At 53.3% G+C, this 12318-nt stretch overlaps 1 protein-coding gene across 3 annotated transcripts in view; it reads left to right on the top strand.

The window, feature by feature from the left end:
* GASK1A (golgi associated kinase 1A) overlaps positions 1-5445 on the top strand; it is a 58296-nt gene extending 52851 nt beyond the window's left edge. Inside the window, exons 3-5 of one of the 3 annotated variants that reach the window (XM_044252629.1) lie at positions 2450-2572; positions 4309-4412; positions 4977-5445. In XM_044252629.1, the coding sequence (XP_044108564.1) occupies positions 2450-2572; positions 4309-4412; positions 4977-5187 (438 nt within the window). In that variant the 3' untranslated portion in view covers positions 5188-5445. Of the gene's footprint in view, positions 1-2449; positions 2573-4308; positions 4413-4976 lie in introns of those variants that run through there. The other 2 variants (XM_044252631.1, XM_044252630.1) reach the window with 2 other exon arrangements.
* Positions 5446-12318: the final 6873 nt, after the last annotated feature.

The raw sequence follows: 12318 nt of genomic DNA, 5'->3' as shown, positions 1-12318 counted from the left end.
ACAACAGAGCTCAGGATAACACTTTACTTACATTTACAGGTTTATTATAAAGGATACATACAAATGAATGTCCTGATGAAGAGGTATATTGGGTGAGTCCAGAAGGGTCCCATGCCCAGGAGCTTTATGTCCCTGTGGAGCTGGGATGCCACCCTCCTGACTCATGGAGCACTTCCAACCCGGAAATGGTTGGAAGTGCTCCAAATCTCATTGTTCAAGTTTTTATAACCCCATCTCCAGCTCTTCTACTCTTCCTGGGGGTTGAAGTATGGGGCTAAATGTTCCTATCCTCTCTTCACTTGTCTTTCCAGTGACCAGCTCCCGTTCTGAAGTTATCTGGGGTTCCCCTGCATCATCTCATCAGCATAAACACAGATGTGTTCAAAGGGGCTCTTTATGAATCTCTCAGGAAATTCCAAAGGTTTTAGGAGCTCTGCACCAGGATCAGGGGACTGTGACCAAATATGTTTCTTACTAGACCACATCATCATCATCTCGGAGGGAGACCCTGTCATTGCTGTGTCAGATTAAAATGCCCCCTGCATTTGCTGTAAACCTGTGACTGTCCTGCACCGTCACCACCACCACGGGGAGGCAGGTGCCCCAGATTCCCCCAAGAGCTAAACCATGTGGGAGAGCAGAATCACAGAAGGTTCCCGAGGACTGAGAGAGGAAGCAAACCCTTTCTCTCTGTGGGGTTCATTACCCGATTGCTGCCCTCTGGCTTCCTGCTTCCCTCTCCCTCTCACTCACCTTCACCCTGACTCTGTCCCCTCTGTGCCCTTGGCCTGGACAGTTGCCCCAACCAGAGTATGTTACCTGGAGCTGATTTCTAGATTCCCAGGCTGGCACCTGCCTCTCCAGGGGTGTTCCCAGGCTTCCTGCACTAGACCAGCCATTCTGCAAAGTGGGATCTGGGTCTCACTGCTGGGTCTTGCACACACCAGGCTCTCTCAGGAACTGCATTTCCTTCTCATCCTGAGAGTTAGCTCCTGTGTGATTCCCCATCCTCCTTGGGGGGTCCCGGAGTCCTCCCTCTTCTGTGACCCTGACACTATGTGGGCACTTAAGATCACTCAAACCCCGGGCCCCACAACCCAGGAGGATCTGGTAGACCTTCCTAGGATTTGGGCAAATCCCAGGCAGCTGACTGCTGCTTCGCCTGCCTCTATTTACCCCACACTAGACCTGAACTCAGAGCTTAGCCCTTTCCTCAAGGCCAGCAAGCATTTCACAAGGGTGGCCACTTGGCTGGGGGGAGGAGGGGTCAGGGAGGGCACATCTCACACCCTCAGCCTCCTGCTGCTGCCTGCTTCACTTCTCTCTTCCTCTCCTCTCTCTCCTCCCCCTCCCACAGCAACAAATGGATTTTTCCTCTTGCCCCAAGCAAAGCAAGTCCTCCCACACCCAGACCTCTGGAGATCTCACCTTCTGTCGTTAGCACTCCTCAAGGTATTGTATCAAACCAAATTCCTCCCTATGAGGAAAAAAGGTGCATCTCCTCCAGCTCACCCACCCTGTGACAGGCACTCCCTGCTATCCCCAACCTCACCCTCTCTCATCCACTTCCTAGCACACCCCAACCTTTTCCACACCACCTCCCCCTTTCCTGTCTCTCTCCCTACAGCGAGACCCTCCCTCTCCCACCCAAGAGGACTCTGCCACTTCTCTTTTTAGGCCTCTCCGTTCTGGACCTCTTTGCGTTTGCTGCCCATGGCAGATAACTTCTTCAAGTAGGTCAGGGCGGGGGCGGATCCCTGTTTCTGTTTAATTCCTGACTTGCAGGCTGCAGCTCATTCCTTCTGAAGAGAACTCCTGGAAGCAGGTGAGTGGGATTATTATGAGAATCCTGTGACACTCTGAAATGTCATTTACACGTGTGTACGTAGGGGGTGGGAGGCAGAGCTCCTCAGAATTGACCCCACATCACGCTTGAGAATTCCCACTCGAGGCATCCAGTGGAAATTAAGCCTGTGAGGGGAATGCCCTCCTCCCCCCTTGATTTTGATTCCGGCCTCCCCGCGGAGTGGGAGAGGTGTCCACTCCAGAGCTGTCTAGATGGTCACTAAAGCACATTTAGCTCCACGGAAGGGAGGGAGCCCTGCTGCACCACTGGCTGCTTAAACAAGGAGTGGAGTCCCATGAGGATTTCCCCAAGTACACGGATTGTCAGCGCTGGGAAGCCCAGTGGCCTCAGGCCAGAGTTTGGTGGAAAGCTGTGCTGGCCTGAGGTGTGAGCCAGCAGCTCCTGGGGTGCAGGGCGAGCTGGCTAGAGGAGCAGAGCAGAAGCTCCCTCTCTGGCCAGGGGCCAGCAATGGGCTGACGGGCACTGGCGGCCACCAAGGACTGCCCCCAGCACAAGGTCCCCTGGGCCAGGCCGCCTAAGTGCTGGGCCCTCGGGGCAGGCAGACCCTGAGCCGCACCCCTCACAGGCTGGGTGTCCTCGCAGGTGCACGACCGCCTAGACCGCTACTGCTGCGGCTTTGAGCCCGAGCCGTCGGACCCCTGTGTGGAAGAGAGGCTCCGAGAGAAGTGCCGGAACCCAGAGGAGCTGCGGTTGGTCCACATCCTGGTACGCCCCCTGTCACCCCGACTCCTGTCTTCCGGTCTCCTTTGGAAGATTCGGCTCCTGAGTTGCGGAGATCACATGACACGGGACGTTCCCAACACTGCTCTTTTCAGCAGCAGGAGCCTTTGAGCAATGTTTCTTGGAAGCCACCCTACGTAAAACTGACCCCAGTGGGCCTTTGCCGATACGGCTGAGATGGGACCACTCCACCATCCTCTCGAGAGACTACAGGGGAATTCGAGGGCCCCTGGAAGCAGGTGTGGGAACTGTGTGTCTGGAGAGCCGCCCCCACCCTCCCAGCCAATGTAGGAACTGTGGCATGGAAAAGGGAGGGCAGTTTCCAAGGGCAGTTTCCAAGGCCGCAGGGCTGGGCAGTGGCAGTGCTCACAGGCTCGTGACAATCTGAGGAACCCTGGGCTGCCTCCTGTGAAGAGCAGAGCCCAGGGTGGGAAGTGGTGTGCCGAGGCCTTCAGAGACAGGGACAGGAATGGCAGAGCAGCCACTTCTGCCCAAGGAGCAAGGGGCCACCCTAAGGAAGGGCTACTCTGTCTTTCGTCCTTGATGTCTTCCCCTGGCCAGCTGTTTGCGGAGGGTTGTCAGCATGGTGTCCAGGCTGAGCATCAGGGAGGCCACACCAGCCGGAGGCTTGGGCTGCCTCATGAAACCGCGGGGTGGTAGGAAGTCTCCAGCTCTTGTCCTTAGAGCCCGCTCCCCTCTTCCCTGGTAAAAGGCACTCACACGGGGAGAGGTAAGGCTTTTATAACTATCATTCACACTCCGGGAGGCAGCCATTTCACAGATCCCCTAGGACAGCAGATTTTGGAGAAAGGAGTCATCAGGCTTCAAAAAATAGATGATCCCTGATGTACAGAGAGGGGCGAGGGGGAAGAGACAGAGGGAGGGAAAGCTAGGGTCCTGGAGGCAAAAGTTCGTAAGTTAAGCCGAGGGTGATAGGGAGAATTATGGGAAAATACCATGGAATCCTGGAGAATGTCTAGGAATGGGGCGGATGAGGGTGGGAGAAGGGAAGACCTGGCCTCTCATTCCGAGCCACACCATAACACCATATTTTTTAAAGTGCTAAGGTATTCCTTTTGCTGGTTTTAGTTTTCAAGGGGAGTAGGAGTTGCTAAACTCCTCTCTGGGGATAGAGGGAGTATGGCGCCCAAGGCTGGAAGGTGTGTGCGTTCTTGGTGACACTCAGGGGAACACGCAGGCACAGAGCAGCCACCAGTGGCCCAGAACGGGTGAGGGTGTGTGAGCATGCGCATACGCAATATGCCCTGAAGCCACAACCTGATGGTGGGCTCCCTCCACACCTGCCGGTTCTCACCCATGCTCCTCACCCCCTCAGCTACCAGAGCAGGAATCAGTCCCTCTGCCTTGCAGTTTCTCAGGGTGTGTCTTCACAGTACTGGTTCAGGTTGGACCTAACCAGCTACTTAGCTGTGTGACTGTGTGCAAATTACTTAACTTCTCTGTGCCCCTGATTCTGTAAAATAGAGCTGATGCTAAAGGCTCCCTTCTAAGGTTGCTGGGAGGGTTCACTGAAACGGTGCCTGGAAGCACTGAGCACAGCACTACCATAAAGTCAGATTACAGCTCAGTGCAGGGGAACCTTCCGGGCAGGTAGCAGGGTGCATTGTGGGATTGTCAGACCCTGAACACTGACAGAAGCCATGGTACGAGCTAGGCTGCAACCTCACCCACCCCTGTCCCTGTCTGTCTTCTTCCCTGAGGTCCGAAGCAGTGAGCCATCCCATCTGGTTTACATCGATAATGCTGGCAACCTTCAGCATCCTGAGGACAAGCTGAACTTCCGGCTGCTGGAGGGCATCGCTGGGTGAGGGTCTGCGGGATTGGTTGGAAGTTTGGAGGCGGAGGCCCAATAGCCCTATTGTGGACTGTGGGACCTTGACCCATGGTCCTGAGTGCTCTGCAGCCTATTAGACAAAAGCTGCTGGATCTGAGCCCAGGAGGAGGTGGGGAGCTGGGAGGACACAGTCAGCAGGCACCCCCATTTCCAGAGGGCCTCCTTGTCCCAGAGGAGGAGCCCGCCTTCCCTGCTCACTCACTGCAGGCGGCTAAGCCTTCTTCGGGCTTCTCTTGGCACTTGCCAAGCACAGCAGCTGGCATTCACCTGGGATAGCAGAGCTGGTTTCCCCAGCTTCTCTGTGGGATGGGGGACCCATCCAGAAGCCCTGTCCCCTGCCTGTTTTCACAGCAGAGTTGGTAGGAGGGTTCTCTGAGGACGAGTCAGCAGGCGGGCCCCAGGCATTCTGCAGGACACCTGTGTCAGGCTGGCCAGCCGTGCAATTCCTGGCCAACTGGCTTCACCGGTTCCGGATATTTTCTGAGATCACTTTTGCTTTTCCTTTCTGTCCTGGCCCGGGGCACCTGCCTCCAGGTTTCCTGAGTCGGCCGTGCAGGTTCTTGCCTCAGGATGTCTGCAGAAGCTGCTGCTCCTGTCCCTGCGGATGGACCCTGTGTTCTGGGAGAGTCAGGGTGGGAGGCAGGGGCTGAAGCGGGTGCTCCAGACCCTGGAGCGGCGAGGCCAGGTGCTGCTGGAGCACATCCGGAAACATAACCTGACGCTCTTCAGGGACGAGGCCCCGTGAGCTTCCCCGCTGCCCAGGCAAGGCTCTTGTCCCGCTGGCAGCACCCCCTGACCGGATGAGCTTCCATCCTCGTGGCCACGTTCTCTTGGTTTCCCCCAACCTGAAGACAAATTGGAAAAGCCTGAAGAAACCAGGGGATACCGTGGGTGTCCCAGATGTCCCACCTGCTCGGGCCGGTGAAGGTGGTGCAGGGTGGGAGGGTTTCTATCTTACCGCCTTCCTTTCAGCCTTTTCTGCTCTGGCTGTTTACTCCCTTGCACCAATAAATATGTTCAAGAATGTTCTAATAACTGCTCCAGATACTATAAAATTGTGCCTCCCACATGCATATGGAGGGTGGACGCATGCGCGCGTGTGTGCGTGTGAAGTTTCCCTCTAAAGATACCGAGCCAGAAGCTTGTCAGTAGGCAAGACCTGAAGCTGCCAGCAAGCCCTTCTATGTTCTGATGTGAAGAGGTGTGCTCAGCACAAAAAGGCAAACGTATAAACAGTGTGTGACCCTGCCCGGCTTGCCCAGTGCACATCGACCACCCAGGGCACGGCGGGCACACAGGGTCCAGAGCTCTTCTCAGCCCACTCAGCGGAGACCCGTCTCCAGTGCAGCCCTCAGCACGGGCCTCTTCCTCCCTTAGGGGTGGTAGAGGGTCGAGGGAGGCTCCAAGCCCAGTTCGCCTGCCTCCTCTGAACTCCAGGGCTGGGCCTCCTACCTCCCAGGCTGCTTCTCAGTCAAGAGTGGCTCTGGCCAGGGGCGCAGGTCTCTTCGAGGTGCTGTTCCTCCATGGGTAGCCCTGCCCTCCCACCCTTCCGCCTCTGAAGACCTTTTGAAATGTAGGCACCCTTAAGGTTTTTTTCTCTTTTGATTTTCAGAGAACTGGACTTGAATGAGGGAGCTCTGGGTTCAGATCTGGCTGGGGCCACTTCACGGCTGGCAAAAGACAAAGGTTTATTGGGCACCAGCCGTAATGACTAGTAACATTTCCTGGGCAATGACTGTGCACCAGGCACTGTGACCGTGGTTTACTGATGGGTACGTGTGATTATTAGCATCTCTGCTGTACAGATGAGGCACAGAAGGGTTAAGGAATTTGTTCAAGGGTACCCAGCTCGGAGTTGGAAGGGTCAGAATTTGAACCCAGGCAGGACTTGTCTTGAGCCCATAATCACGAAAGCGCTCCCCTGCCCTGCCCGATCACTGGGACAGCATCTCCTCTAGTCCTTTTGGATTCAGCACCGCTGATGAGGCGAGGCTGATTGCCTGGAATATGAAGCTGCACACTTCGACCCCTGGGCCAAGCATGGTCACAGGCATCTGGCTCCCTAACCATTGCTCTTTGCTCCTTAATGTCGGTTCAGGCTCTGAACTGTATCTTTCCTGCGAACCTGAGGCTTCGGCCACTTTGCATCCTTTCCAGAGAATACTCTCAGCCACATGGTGCCCCGCATGCCCTCTGCCTCCCCCAGCCCTTGCCTCTGGAATAAGAAGGATGTGCCCAGCGAAGCAAACAGCTAAGGCTTCGGGAGGGGAGAGCCATGAGGGGGCTGCGGTGTGGGGGGTCTGCTCACCTGCACAGCAGTCCTTGAGAAACCAGCCGGCCACAGGGTCTGGTAAGGCCATCCCAGTCACCTCACCCCAGGCCCGACCCTGTTTCTTTGTACTTCATTCCAGAAGGGTTGTTCCAAGGAGAATGATAGTGTTTCCAAAGGGGAGCGGCTGGTGATAGTAACAGAGGTTCATAGCTCTCTAAATGCAATTCCCAATTCCTTGGGGATTCCCAAGCCCTGAAAATCAGAATCCTTTTCCTATGTCCAGGGCCAAAACTCATGTCCCGCTCAGCTTGAATATTCACACACTATTCCTATACCGTAGAAATCCACTGTGCTTGGTCATCGTGTTTTGGAACCTCAGACTCCACCGAGAGTGTAGCATAAAACACAAATAGGTACCATGTTACCTCTCTATAGCTGAAAAATCCAGAATTCGGAATGACTTCTGGCCTCCAAGGTTTGGCTATGGAATTCCAGACCTGTAATAACTTATTTATTACAAATCAGGCATGGTGCTGAGGGTTTCTACAGGTGATTTCGTGAATGTCTTATGAAAATCCCAGCTGCATGATTGTCACTCTACAGGTAAAGAATGTCAACTGGGGAGGGAGGGCATTGCCGTACAGCTGCCCTGATCCTGGGGAGCACCACCTCGCATGAGGTGAATGCAGAAGGTGGCCCACACTGTGCCTCGAGCTTTACTATGTTCCTCATCGCAAACCTTTGGAGTAACTCCAGGAGGAGGGCATTACTGCTCCCATTCAGCTGAACAGGAAACAGAGGCCCAGAGAGGTTGAGTCACTTGCCCAAGGTCACAGAGCAGGAAGCTAGTGGAGCTGGGATTTGAACCCAGGCCCCTTTAACTCCAGAGCGCCTGCCCCCTCTCCCACTATAGCATCCTTCCTTCTTCATTCGTTCAGATGTTCCACACAGAATATAGAATTTGGAAAGAGTCCGCGTGTGCGGCACATTGTGGTGGCCATGTGTCCCAGATGTTTGGAGATAATGTTGTCAGGCCATCAAGCATGTGTCCTGGCATTCTGCTGGGTGAGCAAGGTCCCCATGGCTGAGGATATAGGAAGATTCGGGGCAGCATGTGGGCAAGAGGGGCTCGCAGAGCTCTGCCTGAGGGTGTGGGGGGCAGCACAAGGAGATGCGGGAGGCGAGACCTTTGTGAATATTTCGAGATGGTTCCCCCTCATCCAGGGCCTTCAGATGAGTGGGCAGGTCCCCCCAAAACCTCTGAGGCTCACCCGCCAGCTCCCGCAAGACACTTCCTGCACTGCCACTCCTGGGCCGCCTGGGGTTCTGGTTACCACGGCTCAGGGGATGCCTTTTTGGGGAGTGGGGTCTGGCAGGGCATTGGGGTATTATAGGGGCTGGAGGCCTTTGGGGCAAGAGGTGGGGTGACCTCTGCCACCCCTGGCATTGTCCAACCGAGGAGAGGAGTCACTGAACCTCCAAGGAAGCAGACCAGAGCAGAAGGCATCTCGATGTAGAAGGTCGGATTCCATGCAGTTCACACAACAGCAGAGGCTGAGTTTGGTAGGAAAATAGCATGGGGAGTCGTGGGTCAGTCTGGAGACATGGCAGGTGATGGGCTAGGGCATGCTGGATGGCAGGTCCACTGGGAGAGGCCTCAGGGGGGAGGAGGCAGCACCCAGCCAGGAGACACAGAAACGAAAGCCCTGGGCATCGAGCCACAGAGGTGGTGGGCTTTGATCATAGGATTGCAGGGGGCCCTGGAGAAGCCGGGCCTCCAGGGTGAACCAGGCTTGTCAGTAGGGAAGGCAGCCCACGTGAAGTATGATCTGAGGAATGCTTCTGTTAGTGTCTACAGTTCCACAGCACAACTTAGCTCCTACTGGAAGATTTCTCGGGAGCATCTGGCTTTCTGAGGGGCGGCCGTCAGGAGCAACACACCCCACCCCAGAGGGCAGGCAGAGGTAGGGTGATCTCTGGAGGGTTCCCAGTGCAGGCTGTGAAGGAAGTACAGGTCAAGGGCACCGGCTGGTGGGAGGCCCAGGAGACAAGATGAGTGAAGTAACTTTTTTCAAGCTGATAGGTGTGAGAATAGGGATTTTTGTCAAGTTTCTTGTGTGTCTGTCTCCCCAGTGAAGGATCATTTGCCAAAGGATCATTTCTACAGACCCTGCATATGCCTGGGGGAGGGACTCTGACCATGACCCTGGAGGCTAGTGCATAAGGCAGATCCAGCGGTGACTGCTTTCTGTGCATCAGATTGCCTTGTTCTGGTGATAACTGCCTTCGTGGAAAACACATGCAGGGTCGGTGGGACCCCAGGCACCTCGCGGACTCTCGTGCTGAGAAGGACTGGAGGCATTCCTTCCTTCCCTGCCCTGCACACCTGGAAGCTCTGGCGCCCCACAAAGACATGTTTAGTCCTGGTGGGTGTTAGGGTGGGTGCAGGATTGGGGCAGGGTCGTCTGACTTCCGCCCACCCACCTACGAAGCTTCCTGCAGGACCCAAGCGGGAAAGCTGCAGCTGCCATTACCCAGACTCCCTCGAGGCCCAGCTGGGCTCAGTACGCAAATTAGATTCCAAGATATAGGTGCACTCAAGGGTCACTTGGAAGGAGTGAGGTGGAGGACGTCTTGCACCTCTCAGCTATTCTCAGTTACCAGCTCTGTGATGGTGGTTGTTAACAGTGGCAGGAACTATGACAGTGACCGTGACACATCGTGAGCCTGGAGCCCGGACCTCTCATCCTCCCAAGGATTATTTTTTTTTTCTCAACTTTTCATTATGACATAATTATGAATTCATAGTAGTTGCAAAGACAGTACTGGGAGGTCCTGCGTACTCTTCACCCAGTTTCCCCCAGGGGTTGCGCCTTCCGTAAGACGTTGGTGTACTGTGTCTCATTTGAGCACCCATGGATTCATTAACCACCACGGCAATCAAGACACAGAACTGCCCCAGCATGGGGATGCTTTCCTTCCTGCCACCCCTCCCGCCGCACCCACCCCTTCACTCCCACCCTCATCCGCGGCAGCTGCACATCTGGTCTCCACCTCTACAATTTTTATCATTTTGAGAATGGTATCTAAATGGAATTGCACAGCATGTAAATTTTTGAGAGTTGCTTTTTTCTCTTCCCTCCGCACAACGCCCCTGAGATCCAGCCAAATTGTTGCTTTTACCAATATTCTGTTCCTTATTTATTCCTGTTCCTTTTTATTAGTTAGTCCCCCGTGGTCCAGAAAGACCACAGTTTGTTTAGTGTTTACTGAAGGACATCTGGGTCATTTCTCATTTTTGGCTAATACAATGAAAGCTGCTCTGAACATTCTTGTACTTGTTTTTGTGTGAACAGAATATTCTTTTTTTTCTTTCTTTTTTTTTTTTTTTTCTGGGGCAAATGCCCAGGAGTACAGTTTCATAGTAATATGTTTAATTTCTTAAGAAACTGCCCAACTATTCCCAGGCTACCATTTCACTCTTCTCAGCAATGTAGATGAGAGATCTGGTTTCCCTGCATCTTTTCAGGCATTTGGTATCGTTCCTATTTCTTATTGTAGCTGAGGCAGGAGTGAGGCCTCCCTCCCACCAGCGCCTCTGCATTTCCACTGGGAAAATGGGAGTACGAGGGATTATTAACCTCGTGGTTATACAACAAACCTCCCCACCTCACATTTTCCACTAGTGGGAAAAAGGTAGTGTTGCCAAACACAGCACGAGATTATAGCAATACAGCAAATACAGCACCCAAAAACCTGTTACATGAAATTCAAGTTGGAGTGTTTTTCTAAAGCTTAGCAATCCTAGAAGGCTGCCCTACCTGAACCTGGGAAGTCCCAATAGTACAACATTCCAAAAGAGATTATTGGATTATTTCCACTAGATGTAAGTGGCCAGAAAGCAACTACATCTTTTTGTGCTTTTTATTCCCCAAACAGGGGTACATGCTGTTGGGTAGCGCCTGGGGTGGGGGCAGTACTCCCGGAGCGCCTGACTACACAGGGATGGCCAAGCGGGGTGGACAGAGGCTACACAGCTGAGGACTGAGGGACACCTCTGAGGGGTTTGCTTTGGGCTGGGGGGTCCGTGTGTGCTCCCTTCCCAAGCCTTGCACTGGCCCGCTGCCCCCCCACCCACGGCCGATGAGATGCTCTCAGAACTGACGCGTGGGGTGCAGAGGTTGCCACTGTCTATTGGGATGCATTTCTGTCGGAGATGCTCCTGGGCACCCTAGATCCCAGCTCCCGGGGTCTCCTGCCATCATTGTCCCCCTGATTCTTTGATGCAGCTGTGTGAGGACACTAATTTAAAACAAACAGTACCAACAAAATGGCATACCCTTAATGTTAAATGCAGCTCTTAATGTTAAATGTAACCCCTCTATGATAACAAAAAATAATTCTTGCCTGCTAAATTTCCAAAAGGCAAAAAACTGCAAATATGGGGATAATAGCAATAATGTACACCTTGCAAGGATCTGGGGTACGAAGAAGTATGTATGCATGAAACCCATGAGACTGTACAGTGAAGATCTGTGCAAGTCACTAGAAATTAACTAAACATCAATAAAAGAAACATGGTAACAAAGCAGCAGCAAAAGCAGAAACAGGTGTCAAAGGGCCTGAGCTGGGCTGCTGGCTGTGGATCCAGGCTCCTGCCCCTTAACAAATGCTGTGACCTGGGGAAAAGGGTAGCAACTTCTTTGTGAGCCCATGCAGTGGAATGTTCTACAGTCAGCTAGAATCTTGTTTTCAAAGAATAACTTTCAGTGACACGGTAAAGCGTTCATGTTACAATGTTAAGAGGAAAAAACAAAACAAAACCAAAAAAACCAGGACAAAGTTTCAAAGGATCACAAATTTGCAAAAGCAATATGGACACAGGCAGAAATCCATTGTTTGATGAACAAAAGAAGCATTCGCAGAGCTCCTTGGCATCAGGGTCCACACACACAAACACCCATGTTGAGCCTCTAGCCGGTGGGCAAACCCTTGTGGGAGCACAGTACCTTCTAGAACACGACAGGGCAGCAGAGCTGGGGTTTGGGGGATGCGGCAGGCCTCATGACTGGGGAGCTGGAGAAGACACACACTGCTTTCCAGAAGAGTTGCCCCTTGGACCGAGTTTTTGTTTCTGTTTAACTGAGGTCAATAGTGACGTACATAAAGGGCACTGATCTCAAGTGTAAGCAGATGCCTGTGACATGGATGGTCGCCGTGCAACCACCAGCCAGATCAAGACATCCTCGGCCCGAGTTTCCTCCTGTCCAGCTCAGTCTTGACCCTTCCCAGGAGCGATTCGGACGTCTCCCGCCACAGGTTGGTTTACTTATTCCAGCGCTTTGTGTAAATGGAATCGTACAGTATATATTGTCACTCAGTATATATTTAATACTCCGTGAGATTTATGGTTGTGTGTACCCATATTTTATTCCTTTTTTTTTTTAAATTGTTATGTCCTGGGGCGCCTGGGTGGCTCAGCTGATTAAGCATCCGACTCTTGCTTTCAGCTCAGGTCATGCTGTCAGGGTCATGAGATTGAGCCCCGTGTGGGACTCTGAGCACAGAGTCTGCTTGGGATTCCCCCCCCCCCCACTATTTCAT

The sequence above is a fragment of the Neovison vison genome, chromosome 6 (assembly GCF_020171115.1).
Source record: "Neovison vison isolate M4711 chromosome 6, ASM_NN_V1, whole genome shotgun sequence".
Lineage (NCBI taxonomy): Eukaryota > Metazoa > Chordata > Mammalia > Carnivora > Mustelidae > Neogale > Neogale vison.
This window is presented reverse-complemented; position numbering and strand designations above follow the sequence as displayed.